An 18,078-nucleotide genomic window follows, 5' to 3' on the forward strand; every position below is an offset into this window, starting at 1 on the left:
ACATATCTGTACCAGTGGCTCGGTGCTATTCCTCTGAAGGAGTTGAGGGCTTTATTCTCCACTTCTTCCATGTAGATGTTGGCCACAATCGGGGATACCGGTGAGCCCATGGCACAGCCATGCTTCTGTCTGTAGAATCCACCGTTGTACTGGAAATAGGTGGTGTTTAGACAGAGGTCGAGTAATTTACAGATTTGGTCAGGGCTGAGTCTGGTTCTGTTGTCCAGGGTGTTGTCTTGTGTTAGCCGTTTCCTAACGGTTTCTACTGCCTCTATGGTGGGGATGCAGGTGAACAAAGAAGTCACGTCATAGGATACCATGGTTTCATCTGGATCCAGTTTTAGTCCTCGAACTTTGTTTACAAAGTCAATAGAGTTTTGGATGTGGTGAGGCGTGTTTCCCACCAATGGAGCTAAGATGGTGGAAATGTGTTTGGCAATGTTGTAGGTGACCGAGTTAATGCTGCTGATAATCGGCCTGAGTGGGGCTCCTTCTTTGTGTATCTTGGGTATCTTGTGTATCTTGGGTTGATTATTATGAAAAGTCAGTTTCAAACGCATCAGCCCACAGAATCATCTGATCCAATTCATATTTATTTATCTTATTTGGAATCTGGGGTGGGTGGAAATATTGTGGTGTAGCCACAAAGCTACTGTTCAGACATTTGATGCCTTAAATAAACTTTTATTTAACAGGTTATTTTAGGCAGGAGTGGCTGAATTTTGTTTGTCATAAATAGATTTTGGGCGAGAGTGTTGCAGATTTTTTAAAGGAAGGTCCAAAGAAAAATATTAGTAGCCAAATGCTGGATGGTCCTGCTTTTTATAAGATGAAATAGGAGATATCAGTGTTAATTCTGAGCAGAGTTAGCATGAAGTAGAGAGAAAACAGCGAGCCAGTAGCTCTGTAAAAGCTGCCTTCTAACAAGATGGGTGTCATGTAAAAAGAGAAAATTAAACGTTGTGTAGGTTACTTTTTTCTGCACCGTTCACATAATCACAATCTTGTTGGCTAAATATGTTAATAAAGTCCTTCTGTTTTTATGGGTTGGAATAGAAGCTGACAGATGGTTTTTCTTTCCGTCTCTATTACTGTCTCCACTTTTTCTAGCTTTCTTCCTTTCCCTCTCTCTGTCCTCTTTCTCCACCTGACATCTTCTATTCCCTCTTCTCTCTTTGTGTCTCTCTCTTTCCCTCTGCTCCCGCTCCTCTTTAATATCCTGAACTTGATTTGCCCGACATACCAAATCACACCACACTGTATCACTGCTGTCTGTCACCCTCCTAAATTCAGAATACATTACTAGATTTGTGAATTGCGAAGTAAAAATGACTATATCCACTTTGATAACACTGTAATATCCAGTCTATATGATACACTTAACACGTTGTCTTTGAGCTGTTATTTCAACATGTGTAATCACTAACTGTGGGCCAAACCTTCTGTTCTCGAGTAATATACTTTTATTCTACAAGGTGTTTACAAAGAACTGCATAATTATTTTTCCATCCACATTGTGAAAAATTTGATGTATCAGTCTGGTACCTCACTTGCATTCAACTGTAAGGCTTTACACAGGGCGGTGAAAACTGCTCAGCACATTGCCAGGATGGAGCTGCCATCCATAGAGGACCTCTACACCCAGTGGTGCAGGAAGAAGGCCAACAGGATCATCAAGGACCCCCAACAACCTCAGCCACAAACTGTTCTGTCTGCTACAGGTATTAAAATGTATATTAGTGCAGTGCCTGTCTATAAATCCAGTTCTTACATGCCCATATGCCAGGATCTACAGATACACAGACTATTTCATTTGAAACGGGCTCAAATTACATGCTGGACTTGAATTATTCACCAAGTAAGGCAGTGAAAAAAAACATCTAATGATAAGGAAAGCAAGTGTGACGCAGACTATCAGCGGAAAGAGAGAGAGAGGGAGTGTGTGAGGACTGAAGGATCGACTTAATATAAAAACAAGCGAATGTTACTCTAGTTTTGTGGTTTATCAGTGAAGTGGAAGAACTACACTGCAGACTGGAGTCTCTGTTAACAGTGACAGACAGACGTTGATCGTCTCCTCTATGAAAATCTATGATGATTGAACTATGATGAACTGATCGTGGGTCACATTCCTCTCATGTAGAGGCGCTGGAAACCCCTTGGACTTTTCCTAACCAGGAAGCAATCGTGACTGAAAACAACTCAGCTGCAACTCAGTCTTAAACCCGCACGTCTTTATCAAAACAAGATGAAAAAGTTATTTTTGTTGCTTCTCTGCTGTCACGTTTCATCAGCAGGTAAGATCAGATTTTAAATCCTTGCTTCAAGCTCTTTGCTCCACTTTCCACACAGCTCTGCATTTTGCGCACTTGTTGTTTAGTTTCGCTTTTAACGTAGCCTAACTTGATAATCCTGATGTTATTCCACTGAATTAGGCTGAATACATCATATGTATAATGCGTGTGATGATGTGTGTGTATCAATAGTGAATAGATACACCTTGTTTGTCCTACAGTGAAACACTCCCTGAAGTTTTTCTTAACTGCATCTTCTGGAGTCCCAGACTTCCCAGAGTTTGTAGCAGTTGCAGTGGTTGATGGTATTTTGGCGGCTTACTGCGACAACATCATCAAGAAAGTAGAACCAAAACAGGACTGGGGGAAACAAACATTAGAAAACGACCCTCAGCAGTTGGAGTTTTACAACAGACAGTTTTTTGAGAGACTGCCGAGCCGCTTCAAAGCTGAGATTTATAATTTAAAGCAGCGCTTCAATCAAAGTGGAGGTAAAGTATTTATGAATGTTATATTTTATGTTTATCTGCTAAACGTTGTGTTTTCTATAATGTTTGACAAACAGATACGGCTTCAACTGAGACTGCATCTGCTGTATGTGATTCACAGGACTGACTGTTTATTTGAGAGTTTAATGTGCATATAATGCAAGAAGTCATACCCACCTTGTATAGTGCCATTGACAGCCATCCATCAAATTGGAGAATAATAACTAGCCTACCATTGTAACTAACAGTAAAATAAAGCAAGATGGAGGTATATCATCTGTCAGTCTATTCTGTCTCTGTCTCTCTCTCAGGTGTCCACATTTTACAGGAGATGAGTGGCTGTGAGTGGGATGATGAAAGTGGAGAGTTTAATGGTTTTATGCAGTATGGTTACGATGGAGAAGACTTCATGGTATTCGACCTGAAGACATTGACTTGGATTGCTCCGAAACAACAGGCTGTCACCACCAAATTGAGATGGGATACTTTGAAAGCTGCGATAAAACACATTGAGGATATCCTCATTCAGATGTGTCCTGCGTGGTTGAAGACGTATGTGTCCTATGGCAAGAGCTCTCTGCTGAGAACAGGTAGATTGACACGACCTGATGGACACAACAATGTTCATATATCCTGCCATTGTATTATCCCTCCCAAGAGTCTGACATTACCATTATTTGGTGGCAATAAGATTTGATTTAGCCATGGACAATAAGTAGACACTGACATTTTTGGGTGCTCTGATATTACTGCACTGAACAAAGTTATAAACATATCTGTCAAAATCTGTTTTAGTGAGCACTTCCCCTTTGTCGAGATAATCCATCCACCTCACAGGTGTGGCATATCAAGATGCTGATCAGACAGCATGGGTATTGCACAGGTGTGCCTTAGGCTGGCCACAATAAAAGGCCACTCGAAGATGTTGACAGATTTGTGAACAATATTTGAGAGAAATATGCCTTTTGTGTACACAGAGAAAGTCTTAGATCTTTGAGTTCAGCTCTGGATGAATGGGGGTAAAAACAAGTGTTGCGTTTATAATTTTGTTCAGTATAGAAAGCACGTTTGGCGTTGTGATTCCAGTCGTGCTGTTGTTGGTTTACATAATTAATGATCAACAGTTGGCAGAGGTAATGTGGCAATAAAGGCACGTGAAGAAAAAGACTACTAGAGTAATATTTTAAAAATCAAGGTTTGCAAATGTTTCATGATGAACAAAATTCATTCAACACCTTTGTTAGAACTCAATAAAACACACAATGCATTTTGGTGAGAAACACTGAATGCACACATAACTTTTGTTTGTTTACAAGAAAAGCTGGCCCTCAGAGGAAAAACATTTTAGTATGATTTGCATCATAGTCCATATTATCAGTAGCATTGTTTTTGTAATGTTGACATATGTATTTATTTTGCTTGGAAAAATATTCACTCCCTTTTCTTATTGATTCCCAATTTAATTTCTTCATCTTTCTTTTACTTTGTTTTGTTTCCTCTCATGTTCACACTTTCTCATTGTTCTCTCTCTCTCTTTACTCTCCAGAGCTTCCCTCAGTGTCTCTCCTCCAGAAGACTCCCTCCTCTCCAGTCAGCTGCCACGCTACAGGTTTCTACCCTGACAGAGCCATGATGTTCTGGAGGAAAGATGGAGAGGAGATTCATGAGGACGTGGACCTCGGAGAGATCCTCCCCAACAACGATGGATCCTTCCAGATGAGTGTTGACCTGAATCTTTCATCAGTCACACCTGAAGACTGGAGAAGGTACGACTGTGTGTTTCATCTCTCAGGCGTGAAGGACGACATCATCACCAAACTGGACAAAGCAAAGATCAGAACCAACTGGAGTAAGAATGAGATTGACTGGGACTGCATGTCTGTGGTTTGTTAGATATTTTAGCTTTTGTTCTCCATTTCAGCTGCTGTTATCTTTAAAAAAATCTGACAATAATAAAATAATTGAATAATTTGATTAAACCAATAACCGCTCATTCCAGGATCACTTGTCATGATCATGTAAGTCTAAAAAGATTATTAGCAAATCCTATTTGATTTTCTTAAAGCCACAGAATGTTTTAAAGCATTTTACGGACCATATTGCTTTTACCACACAACTGACAGGTTTGTTTGCCTGTTGACTCTTTAGTCAACTTAGAATAATACAGAAGTCCAATGTTGAGACCTACAAAACATGTTTTTTTTTTCATTTATATCTACTTCGTTGAACTGAACTTGATCATTTAAGTGTTTACTTTACATTTTAATTTATCTAAGAATGTAATTATTAATTTACAGTGCCAGTCTATCTCTTGTTTTGTTCAACAGAGGAGCCCAGTGACATGACCTTCCCCATCATTGCTGCAGTGGTAGTTCTTGGTCTCGTCCTCATCGCTGCTGCTGGATTCATTGCTTTCAAAAGGAAAAAAGGTGAGAGAGAAATATGGAAATTTCGTACTTTGATTTTAGTCTTTGGGTTGATGCTTTTATCCAGGTTTTGAAATTTGAACAACCATCAGTTCAATGCACCCCACAGCTAGAAGCAACCAACAAGTGCTGTGATTCTCAGAGCCATGATAATATGACTGTACCATGATGATGTGGGAGAGAAGTGGCAAGAAAAAAAATAAAGCAAGGACTAAACAGAAGAACTTAGCAGAAGGAATATATTTTTCAGTTTAAGTGAGTAGAAGAGGGGATCATATTCACTAAGGACCAGGTGACGAAAGATATTCTGGCATTTACAACTTGAACTGAAAATTACACACATTGTGCTGTAGATAAAAAAAAGGGTTTCACAATGTGGTCAAAATGGTTTCCTGCATTTACTGTTTATAAAGGTTCAGTGCAATATGAGTGAACTTGACGCTGTTTCTCACAGTTTGTTTCTGACCTTACAGCTCCTGACAACAGCTCTGAGCTCTCAAAGAAAGTGAATCCAGAAGCCCAAATGACACAAACAAGCAGTAAATTGCTATGACATACTCTACGTGTTCATGAGTATTTTTGGTACTCTGGAGTTTGATTTTTATGAACAATTCTTTATATATTATTTATATTTTTTTTAACAATGAGAAACATAAGCAATGTATTGTATATTGCATTATTTGAGTGTTTACATAACTGTGTGTGTGATTCACATGTAATGTTTTTTTCCCTTATATTGTCATCCATGCTGCGAAACTGAATCCAAAGACATGACTGAACACACTGAATGCGTTGCCTCATATGACATGTGACATATTATATAATTAAATTAATATTTTATTTATATACTACAATTTATTACAGAGGTAGTATCATTTCACTTTTCATATAGAGCAAGTCTAGACAGTGCTGTTTGTAGGGGCAACTGCTCTTTTTCAGCAGTTGCCCCCAAACTGTGGAATGACCTACCTCCTTACATTAAAGTGGCGCCCACACACCTTTAAATCTAGTTTAAAAACACATTTTTATTCCCTGGCTTTTAACTCACCATGAGAGCTGCTGTGGCCTTCGTTGTCGCTGTCATTGTTGATGTTATTTGTTTTGTTTTGTTTTTATTTATCATGAACATATTTTTTTTCATCTCTGTAAAGCACTTTGGTAACTTTGTTGTTTTTTAAATTGTGCTATACAAATAAAGTGGATTGGATTGATTATTATTCACAGAAACCAGCAACTCCCACCATGAGCAAGCATTTACAGTATTCTCTCTTTCTATATATGTATATATATATATATATATATATATATATATATATTCTATTCCTATTTCTTCCACACATTTTTTTGTACTATTTTCTCGTCTAGTGTGACCATTGTTGGAGCGAGCCTGAGAATTATGCAAATGACTGCTTCACTCTAATTGTTGTGCACATAAAGAGAAAGAATTTGCAGCTTAAAGTATACAGTAATTTTATATTCTTACAAAAATTGCAAAGAACATATTTGTGTCAATATGTGCCGTATTTATAATCCAATGAAGAATAAACACTCAAAAAACACTTGAGTGTTGTATGTTTAGATGGCAAAGCAATGATTGAGGCATTCCCTCTGGTGCCAGATCTTAAATTTGAGTCATCTAAAAAGGACATGAAAAGGGAGAGGAGAGTTCTGACTCTCCAAATCCTCAGGTATCAAGTACATGCTGTAAATCAAGCACACAATATACCTACAAAATACTATGTAAATAAATAATAATATTGTGTAATTCTTTTGTTTCTGTCTTTGATGAGGACTTGTTGTGCAATGTTTGTAGCCTTAAGGTATCCAGAATCTGGACCTTACAGACGGTGTGAGTTGTTGTGAAGCAGCAGATGTGGAATTGCGATAGACATAAGTACACCTGCGACACCTTGGTGTTTCATAAATGGTACACAGACTGTCTTCTGAATGACTCAAAGCACACTGAGATGCTGTCTCGTTTATCCAATGTATTACTACAATTCAGCATTGGTTTGGAGTCCCTGGTCTATGTGATTTGGACACTATTGAAAATGATTTTTCCCCTTGCAAATCTTTTCACCCAGAAGACCACTGTTCTTCTCCGGTCTTAAACAAAAAGTCAACATTGTATGTTTTTATTGAAGTTACAGAAGTTGCGAAAATTAGCCAAGTAACATAGGACTTCTTCACTTACATAGCCTATATTAAGTGTCAGTGGAGTGGGATGTTCTGAAGCCTGATTGAAATGTATAGTATAAATCATTAAAGGAAATTTATGTATCTATCTGCTCATAAATTATCTTCTCTATTACCTTAGATAGCACACATGGGATGGATATAGGCCAATGAGTTTCTGGACCTTTTTTATAGGAAGGTTTAACTCTCGCCTGTTTAAATTCATTGAGAAACATTCCCAGCGTAATGGAAAGGCATCTGGCAGGAATATTATCCAAGCCAGTTGCTTTGGATGAGTTCCTTTAACACAGCTTCCTCAGACATTGTTGTAAAAGAGAAAGCATTAGCCTGGACCTCTTGTTTTAAATAAGTCTGGACATGGCTCTCTCCATAGTATCCTGACAGACCTGACAACTTATTAACCAAGGTTTTCGCAATGGTTGCAAAATACATATTTAAACAGGCAGCTATCCTGGCCTTATCTGATCAAACCTTTCCTCCAGTATCCAGACTGAGATTGTATGTTTTGGACTTGAGCCTATATCACTATACCCTACTCGACTCAGTGACTTCCATAATTTTGGAGGATTATTCCTATTCTCTAATATTTTGTCATTGTAGTACATGCTTTTTTGGCCTCCTCTATGTTTCTATTTATGGTATCTCTGAGTTTATTGTACTCTAAATGTAAAGATTAATCTCTAGTTTTCCTATACACTGAAAAAAGATAATTTCTTGTCTTACTTGCCTTTAAAATATTGTTGTCCCTCCATGGTTCAGTTCTAATCTTAAGTAGCACCATCTTTTCTTGTTAACAAACTGTAAAAACAATGTTTTAAAAATCTGCCATGCTTTATCCACATCCCTAAAATTCAATACCATAGACCAAACTACTTTATATAAACTAAGGGTAAAATGGTTAATATAATAATGTTTTAGAGACCTGACTTTTATAGAATTGTGGGAATTGAACACTGTTTCCTGAGCTTTCCTGGTACAAAAAAATGATTGAATGATTCCATAGTTTAAACCCCCACTATTAGATATCTTTGACTTATCTGATACCAAAAGTTGTTCTGATCTGGTGGCCTATAACATTCACAACAAATTAAAATAGGTTTAGTCTTTAGTAATAAAATTTCCAGCCACACTGATTCAATATTGTCATGACAAAGATCTGTCCTATGGTTAAACCCTATGTCTGATCTGACATATACACACACTCCCCTTACAGAAAAACCATGATTTGCCCATGTTTTCCACATGTGATCACATGTAACAAACATGTTACTACATATTTGTTACATGTGGAAACATGTGGAAAATGTTTCCACATGTTGTAATATGGAATAACATGTGGATCCCACGTGGAAAACATTTTACCACAACATGTAACAAATACTGGCACATTTTCAAAGTTTCAGCATTACAATTTCAACAACTGAACTAATTTGAGTACTGACGACACAAGGGTATGACAATCTTTGATAAATGATAAATACATGTGGAATCTGTTTAAAGGCAATACATACGCGCAATACAAAGGTGTGTATAGGCTTTTTCCATTAACTTTTTATTGATTGGGTATAGGTTTTTAAAAGTCTCTTATTTTGAGAGAATGTGCTAGTGAAGCCGGACTAGCAAAGTATGAAGAAATGACACCAGATGCAGAGTCTTTAAAGCAATGCAGTGTGTATTGAAAAAGAATTACTCACAGGATTGCAACATCACATATTATGGCACAAACTAATATTAGCTCAAAAAACAATCCTCTATTACACAATTCCATGAGAAGTAGACTCTCATAATGGCATATGTGCCATAAAGTGATCAAATAGCATAATAAAACAATTAAAAGTAAACATTTTGCCACCCATATATAGGAAACGTGTTAAATCAAATACTTCATTTAAACAAAATGGGTACATGGTCCTGAAGCAGTGGATCTGAAAATAAAAATTACCAAATTGCATGGATCAACTTGGACATCACTCAACAACATGTGCACAAAGGTTCATAAAAGCTTGCCTATAGTAGTTGCAAAAAAGTGTAAATAATTTAAAATAGCAGTACAATATACATTGAAAGTCATGTTGGTTGGACTCTACATTTTCCAAAGAAGCTAGGGAGACAAGGATTTTCAGTCTGTGGCACACGTTTCACAAACACAATGAAAAAACACCAAACTGTTTGAATCACTAAAATGAATGTGTTACATTTGGCTTGTGCCATGTGGGGCACTTTGTAACCTGCTCTGTAATCTGAGTAACCTGCTCAGACTTTAATCTCGCTCTAAATTGTCAGGCATTAAGGAAATTAAACAACCATTATCTTTTCTATATACTACACATTTTTCGGACAGTTGGCAGATGTCTAGAGCAATCAAATCACTAAATTCAAATGGTATCGACATCACATGCTTGATCTGCCACCTAGATTCACCATAGCAGCCTTGAAGAAACAATCTAGGTTTTGTAGACATAATGCATGTTCACAGCCAACATGACTCCTAACATTGGCAAAAGACACTATCTGGCAAACACTGCCATCAGATATCCTAACCAGAGTGTTATCCCTCTTAAGTTTTCAACCAGGAAACCAAGAAACATGTTAAATTTCAAATGTGCAAAATCACATGTCCATGTTGTCACATGTGATCACATGTGAAATTAATGTGGTTTTTCTGTAAGGGTCCTCCACCGTTACGATTCCGGTAACATCTGATCACCACATAATTCTCTATTTCAATCTCTGCGTCTTCAATGGAGCCAAGTTTCAGTGAAGCACATCACTCCCACCTTACATTTGTTTGCAAGCAGACAAAGTTTGTTTATCTTAGGAATGAAGACTACTGATATTGAGATGAAGAATGTGCAGTCCTCTTTTAAAGGACAATTAGTCCATTTCTACGATTTCTAGATCGTTTTGAGACATCATCTGGACCTACGCTTTATTCTACTTTTATGGCTTGCCCACCACTGTCCCAATCTGCACTCTGTAGCGAGCCGGAGTCCTGGATTTACATTGACGACGTCACTGGGGGTCTCCGACAGACCACAGTCATCCCTCCTCAGGACCCACTCTGTGTCACGTCTCACGGTTTCCTCCTGACCGGGATTTCGTACGTCACCAAGGGTTAAGGTTGGTTCGCTAGTTTATCTGGTGGTTCAGCATTGTCTTACTGGTGAACCTGTTCCACCAGCAAGGTCACATAAATGATGCTGGTCCACCAGCTTAGTCTTTCTGAATTACCATTTTAGCTCATTACTTTGTACGTATTTATGCAGCCAGTACTTACATGATCCTTATAGTTAGATATAAGCAAAGTAGTAACTAAGTGTACATTAAGTGAAATCCAAGACAATGAAATAGAAATTGTTTAGTTTTAGTCACACACACATTTTTTAGTTTTTTAAAGGAAGTACATTATATAATGTGAAAACTTGGCATGCTGCACAACACATTTTCATACAATTTAATTACAATAAATAAAAAACCTTAAACTGGAGTAAGTTTGGAATAAGTTTATTATCACAAAGATATATTTGCACATAACATTCACATAGGAATTACTTGATAGCATCACTACCATGGCAATATATACAGTACATTTATTATTCACATAGAAATGATCATGCTTCATCTCCTTTGGTACTTAACATGTGAGATGAATACATAAAGCCTTTGTAGCAATATGGCCTGTAATAATCAACAAACATTGCAGTATAAAAAATTACATTAACAGGGTTCCTACACATTTTACACCTTTGCTCATGTATTTTGGAGGATGTTCAATCAAAAAGTACATTGTAGTAACTTTGAAAAGTTTTTTTATCACTGTCAGTTACAGTGCCAGTTTCAACTCTTACAGCTCCTGACAACATCTCTGAACTTTCTGTGAGATAAACATAAATGAATGTCTTGAATCATTTGCATGATTGTTAGATTCCTTTTGTAACAATGTTTGTTTTTAAACAAGTCCCTATTATTTTAAACATGTGTGTAACTGTCTCAGGGACATGCTACATTGAAACAAGCCATTATTCATTCTCACGCTCACTCATTGTCATTAACTGCTTATCCTGTCCTGTGACATTGGGCAAAATAATACAAAATGTAAAATTAATATGATGGCAACATTGACAAGAAATTGTCTAAAATATGAAATGTTATTGTTATGAGTAATATGAGAGTAATGCATAACGTGTCACAAGACCTGAGTTAAATTGAGGGCATGACCATTGCATTATGGGTAAGAGACACATGTGGATGCAGAGGTTTGGTTTAAGAGGCACACACATTGTAATTGCCTTTCATTTATTTACATTTGTGAATGAAATTTTTTTGATACCTTTTGTTTAATAATATTTGATTTCATCAAGTTTTGGTTGTGCTAATGTGTTCGGGCCTGTTTATCAACAGACACTAGCTTGAGAGACTTCAAAATTAATGAGAGATTTATATTTTAAGCTTTTATGTGTTTATTTTCTTGTAGTTTTCACAGTGTCAGAGAGCGACAGATAAAACAAATCTTACGTAAAGACACATTGGCCATTATTTCATGGTGGAGCTACAATGTGTTTATTAATATGTCATTTGTGACTGTAGTCACAGGAAGAATATTCTTAAAGATTAAATATACATAGCACCGATGTATATTGTTGGATTGTAAAGAAAAAAAAATGTTATGCAAACTAAATAATAATAATTGCTCATACTTAGTAGGCTGGAGAGTAAAGTTCTAAATGGTATGAACAAATATGTAATATTATACCATATTATTTAACATTCATATAACGCAGGACACACTTTTTAATTCACATTACTCTGTAATGCAAACTCCATTTAGCTCTGCAGCTCTACTTTTTCAAAACAAGATGAATTTATTTCTGTTGTGCTTCTTTTGTCATGTTTCATCTCCAAGATGACATTTTAAGTCTTTACTTTCAGCACTTGTGAAACATGTAGAGCTGCATAACACCATCATAGAGCCTTTCAAAACCTGGATTTTATGAGTTCTCAGATAACTATTTTAGGGCTTTGAGCCTTTTATGGTGCAGTAATGACCTCCATTACATGCATCAGTTCAAATGGTAACATGATGGGATTTTTTTTTCTATTTGATAACCTGACTTGTGAGTGTTGCATATGCATTCTCATGAAAACTGACATAAGCATGCCCAAAGAGCGTGGTATTAAAGATAGTGTTTCATATTTTCAGTAATAAAACCAACTTCATATCTTTCTCCACAGAATCTGAAGATTTGCAGCCGTTTTATAAGGTCTGAAACATATCAACATAAAACTAACATGTATTCTTTCCATTTTTGTTGTTAAATGTGTGAGGATGGAATAAATTGTGTGGCTCGGACTGTGTCTTTCCCTGTGTTACCACTAGAGAGCAGGGTAACTCTGGAATTTCTTTTTTCAGCTGTGAGAGAGGCCACCACCAACAAACCAGCTGCAGAGAGGATTTCCTTATTTTTAAAATCTTCATATAACATTGCCAATAGATTTAGAAAATAGTTAAAATTACTTCAAATGAAATGAAGAAATGTCACCAACTGGAAGGTATTTGGTGTGATCATTGCTCTGTATGGTCATGCAATGGTTCAGGAATGTAAGACCTTTGAATTTGCGCCATGCTCCCTCCATCATGTCACCAACATCAAAGATCATTTTCTTATTCAGGCTGAGGTGGAATTGAACAATGATTTCACAGACACCAATATGAAGTCAAACTCATGTCATGCCCCTGCTCATCTGTCTGAACATCACTGAAACTTTTCTGGAATATTTTCACCTTTACCCCTCAACAGAACAGAAAGTTGATACAGTGAACGATACAGTGTCCTGATTCTGAGGAAGAGCGACGACACCAAAGCAGCTGGTCCAGCCAGGGTGTCACACTAAAGGCATGTGCTGACCAACTAGCAGAGGTATTCACTAACATTTTCACATGTCTCTGCAACAGGCTGTAGTTCCCACATGCCTCAAATCTAACACTATTGTCCCTGTGCCTAAAAAGCAAACTGCCAAAAGACCTATCGACTACCGCACAGTTAATCACCACACTCGCTTCATGGATTTTGGTCTACCTCAGAAACAGACCACAGAACATCAGTGTGGGCAACCGTACCAACCAACCATCGTAAACTCTCACCCTGAATCCAGGTGCTCCACAGGGCTGCGTCATCAGTCCAGCCCTTTTCACCCTGTTCACGCATGACTGCACACCCATCTATTCTAACATTATAGTAAAATTTACTGATGACACCGCTGCAATTGGACTTGAAATCATGAGACGCACTGCAGAGAGGAGGTTCAACATCTGGTTGGGTGGTGCTCCGACAGTAATGAACATCACTGGACTTCAGGAGAACCAGGAAAACAACACCTCTCACCCTCCACATAAATGGTGAGGAGGTAGAGAAGGCAAGCGATGTTCTTGGGACTCCACATCACAAAGGACCTGACATGGACCCTAAACACTTGAAGAAGGCTCAGCAGAGACATTTCTTGTTGAGCAAATTCAAAAAAGCCAAACTCCCTCCTCAGCTCCAAGCACAGTTCTACAGGAGTCCAATAGAGAGCATTCGTGTGTGGTACTCAGCTGCACTGCAAAGACCTGGCCCGGATAGTCATGACCGCACAGAGAATTGTGAAACTCAAGATCCAAAACGTGGACACAATTTAAGCTAAACACTTACATGAGGTAACACCACCAATAGACTGCCTCCTTTACCCCTACCATCTATATCTTTTTGATATTGTATATAATTGCATCCTCTCAATATTGTCTCTTCCTTTTTGCTGTATTCTTTTATTGGCTGCTGGTCTCTCTGAGAGAACAAAGTCTTGTTGTTTTAACTACAATGACAATAAAGTTCTTCCCCATCAACTGACTCCACTTAGCTCTGCAGCAGGCCGAAGAGCACTGAAACTGTTCTGTGGCAGAACCTGTTTGTTATGCGGTTGTGTTTTGCCAATTAGTCCTTTACATTTTTCCTATGCACCTTTTTTAATATTTTATATTCACACTCTTTATATTTACAAACATTCATACCTTTGTGCTGCACAGCAATTTCCCTCTGGATAAATAAAGTTCTGTCTTATCTTTATATGTTCATTGCAGCTTGGTGTGCAATGTGTACAGTTTGCATGCAGAACTATTATATACATATTAAGACCTGGAAGGTTGGAAATGGAATCTGTTCAAGCCTTGTGGATGATGGGTATGAAGAGAACTGTGCAAAATGTGTGACAACAACATAATTGAATTGTAATGGACTAGACTTACAGTAACTTACAGGTTACAGTTCATATTTTGCAAACATATTCACATGCTTAAAATTGTGTTGCGTCAATGCTGGTGGATATGTGTTCTATCCTATGATATCATAAAAACAATTCCTTTACAAAAGTAATTTAAATTTCAAATGAAACTTGTAATCCTTTTCCATTTGCACTCTGCTTGTCAGGTCTTCTTTACGGCTTTAAGGTCATTGATTTATTCATTGGGAAGCTGTATCTTAGGGGGTTCTCCTTTTCAGGGGAGTGACTGAGGTTCCCAGCCTCTTAATTTGAGCTGCCTGCTCTCTGGTCAGAGGGAAACTTGTTTTTGTAACCTCTGTCTACTTGAAGGTCCTGCTGCCTCTGGAGGCTTTGTTCAAAAAGTGGATGTACAAAGTACTAATTTAAGTAGAAGGATGTACACTGCTGTAAAACTGGAGATATTCAATACCTTTAATGTAACAAACAGAATCTAAATCCAAAACCAAACTGCAAACCTTTTCATGACCCTGGTGGGTTGACCCAATTTATCTGTAACTTAGGTTAGGTGGGTTTTGTTTATAATGAAGGTCCTGCTGCCTCTGGAGGCTAATGGGAAATTATTTAAGCGTTTTTCATGTCTGAGTAGTGTGAAACACTTAAATCTGAAATTTTACAATGCTTTAGGTGACATCTGAGCTTCAAAGCAACATGTTGTGATGTTATACTATAAGGTGAATTATTTTACACTATAGTATGTCAGTCAAGACAATTAGGTGGCAGCATGTCAGTGTCTCGTTTAGAAATTTTGAGCAAAACACTGATCCTGTTCACTCACTTATAGCAACTCTAAACTAAACCACAGGCGAAAAAACTAAAACAATAAATGTTTTTTCCATTTCATACTTTGAGAAACAACATCTTCACTGGAATGACAGATGTCAGATGCACTTCCAGACAGACAGACAGACAGACAGACAGACAGAAATTTGAATCAATCAATATCTTTGTCTCTAAATAAGTCTACTTCAAGTTCACACGTTCTCAGGGGCGTCTGCAGCCGGCTGCTCATTTTGTCCAGGGGAACTCTGCTGACCCCTAAGCCACTGCTAGGGATTGTCCTAATGCAAATCAGGAGGGGGAACCAATTCAGCGTCGCACAATTCGATTAGACATCTGCATATTGAGCATCTGCACCCCATGAAAATCTGCCAATACCAATACCCTGCCCCCACATGCCCTGGCCCCCCACAGGGGTAGAGCCCCACGACCCCAGGGGCAGCCTCTGTCCCTGCACCCCACCCGCCTCCCCTGTCTCTCCCTCTTGTCCCCTCCTGACCCTGTCAGGCCTGGCTACAATACCTGACCCCGCCCCAGAGACAGGACGATTGGAGTTCAAGGTAAATGTCCCTTTCTCTGTTTCTGTCTGCAAGCTGCCCTACTTGGCCCCTGTCCGGCCCTTGTCCGATAATCACATGCAGCGGTCTTTTTTTTTTATACTTTCTCACACACACACAGACACACACATTCTGTTTTTTCATCACAACCTTTTTTAAGAAGACATGACTTTGCCTTGGAAATGAAGGCTTTCCTTTCTCCTGAGCTTTTCCGTTGTAATCAATTCTGACTGCGGGCTTTTATTCAAACATCTCTGCCACTCAGATGATTTCCCTCCTTTTTTTTATCACTCTTATTGATTCATCAGCCTCTCTTTCGGCTCTGGGAAGAGAGACTGAGCATGTGAAGAAGTTTAAGGCAACGTGTTATGCCTTACCACACAAAACGCTGCGATGCCCTTGCTGTAACATCTATCAGAACCTGCTGTTAGAACTGTCATATTTTAATAGAGTTTTTGAAGTGGGACATTCACCATTTGAACAAACTGTCTTATAACAAACTGACATTTCTTGCCATATCCTTGTGATATTTGTCCAATGTCTATTTGAGGAACTTTTAGTATGTACAATAGGTTGAAAATAATGTCAGACATCACATGTTTTCACATCTGAATGTAAACCTCAAAATGAGGACTATCCAAAACATCTATTTTTATTGCTCTCACAGAAAACTGCAGTTCAACCATAAAACATTCACATGTGAATGATAAGTACTGTATGATGTGATCCTGTATGTGCTCTACCAATATTTGGCATGAATAATAATTTATAAATGTACAATGCAATAATCCAAAATCATTTCTGCACAAAAGCAAGTATCACATCTAAGCAGTAAAGTATATACTGTAAAGTGGTGGAGCATGTCCAATGCTGGGTGAAAATTACATGTTTAAGCTCTGATGAAGATGATGATATGTATTTTTGAAATGTCTATATTTTTGGTGTGTGCCTCAATAATTAAATGAAATGTTACTACCAATTTGTTTTTTGCCAAACAAAATAGTATCTGTAGACATCACCAGTGTTGCTACATGTAATCAGCCCAGAACCAAAACTAAAATTAAAATCCATGAAATGTAACAGTGACATTTTATTATTACAGTATTATTTGTTTTATTGTAAAATGTCCTCTTCAAAATGTAATGATAATGTTTGATAAATTTTATTTGAAGCAATGAATATAATAATAATAATATCTATAAAATATATATTTAACAGTTTGAACAGCAAACAGCTGAGGTCAGGGCTGGTGTGGATATGAAACACAAGGTTGAAATCCAATGCATGCAGCTGACATGCTCATTGTATCTGAATACTAAAGATGGAATTTGCCGGTGACGTGACAGTCAGTAAATCATATATAATCTACTCGAGACAATCAAGGTTTTGCAGGTGCAACATGAATCTCCCAGCAACCACAACAGTCTCTTGGTTTATGAGAAGTCTTTGCATCAGTAACAACAGGGCTCAACAGAAAGAGACATCCAAAAGGGTTAATCATGGCGTCCATATATGTATGTTTTATTAAATAAGTTTGTGTGACATGCTCTAAACTATCTTGTTTAAAAGTAACAGTTTATCGTTTTGGAAAGTATGCTTGTTTACATCTTTCCAAAATATGATTTATTTGTCTGTTTCAGGTGGGGATGCACTAGTCCGACTTTTTCAGTCCTGATACCGATACTAATAACTAAACTTCTTTAAACTTCTTTAAACTTCTCGCTGTGAGGAAAAGACCTCTGGAACGCTACGGCCACCCCATGAAACATTTGCAGATATTGCAAATAGCCATAGAACTTTTTGGCATAGCAAGCGTGAAATACCTCCAAACTGCTCACCCCTTGTTTTTTGGTCCCTTTAGCGTCTCCCAGCAAAATGATAAGGTCTACCTGTGCACTGCTGACATATTGTGTAGTACATGTGTAATTTCATTGAATAGATCGGCCATTTTGTCACTTATACCCGATCCAGCTACTTGAGTCACTATCAGGCCGAGATCTGATAATAGTATCGGATCTGTGCACCC

At 37.8% G+C, this 18,078-nt stretch overlaps 2 protein-coding genes across 5 annotated transcripts in view; one reads left to right on the forward strand and one right to left on the reverse strand.

The window, feature by feature from the left end:
• The window catches only part of LOC123977135 (major histocompatibility complex class I-related gene protein-like), a 232,886-nt gene that overhangs the window by 39,222 nt on the left and 175,586 nt on the right, over positions 1–18,078 (reverse strand). The window lies entirely within an intron of this gene.
• Positions 1,966–6,470, forward strand: LOC123977130 (major histocompatibility complex class I-related gene protein-like). 2 transcript variants are annotated; one of them, XM_046059658.1, is made up of 6 exons: positions 1,966–2,297; positions 2,516–2,785; positions 3,094–3,372; positions 4,329–4,631; positions 5,110–5,211; positions 5,682–6,470. In XM_046059658.1, exons 1-6 carry the CDS (start codon positions 2,249–2,251, stop codon positions 5,759–5,761), a joined length of 1,083 nt encoding a protein of 360 aa, XP_045915614.1. In that variant the 5' UTR covers positions 1,966–2,248; the 3' UTR covers positions 5,762–6,470. The 2 variants fall into 2 exon arrangements, with proteins under 2 accessions (XP_045915614.1, XP_045915615.1); XM_046059659.1 differs by having other exon boundaries at positions 1,967–2,297; positions 5,663–5,699.

Source organism: Micropterus dolomieu, linkage group LG09, assembly GCF_021292245.1.
Source record: "Micropterus dolomieu isolate WLL.071019.BEF.003 ecotype Adirondacks linkage group LG09, ASM2129224v1, whole genome shotgun sequence".
NCBI classification, from domain to species: domain Eukaryota; kingdom Metazoa; phylum Chordata; class Actinopteri; order Centrarchiformes; family Centrarchidae; genus Micropterus; species Micropterus dolomieu.

What these genes read in the sequence shown, in the direction of transcription:
- LOC123977130 (XM_046059658.1), top strand. Translation starts at nt 2,249, where the DNA reads ATGAAAAAGTTATTTTTGTTGCTTCTCTGCTGTCACGTTTCATCAGCA. An exon ending in GAGCTCTCTGCTGAGAACAG is followed by an intron (nt 3,373 to 4,328) that starts GTAGATTGACAC and finishes TTTACTCTCCAG; the next exon opens with AGCTTCCCTCAGTGTCTCTC. An exon ending in AAAGATCAGAACCAACTGGA is followed by an intron (nt 4,632 to 5,109) that starts GTAAGAATGAGA and finishes TTTGTTCAACAG; the next exon opens with AGGAGCCCAGTGACATGACC.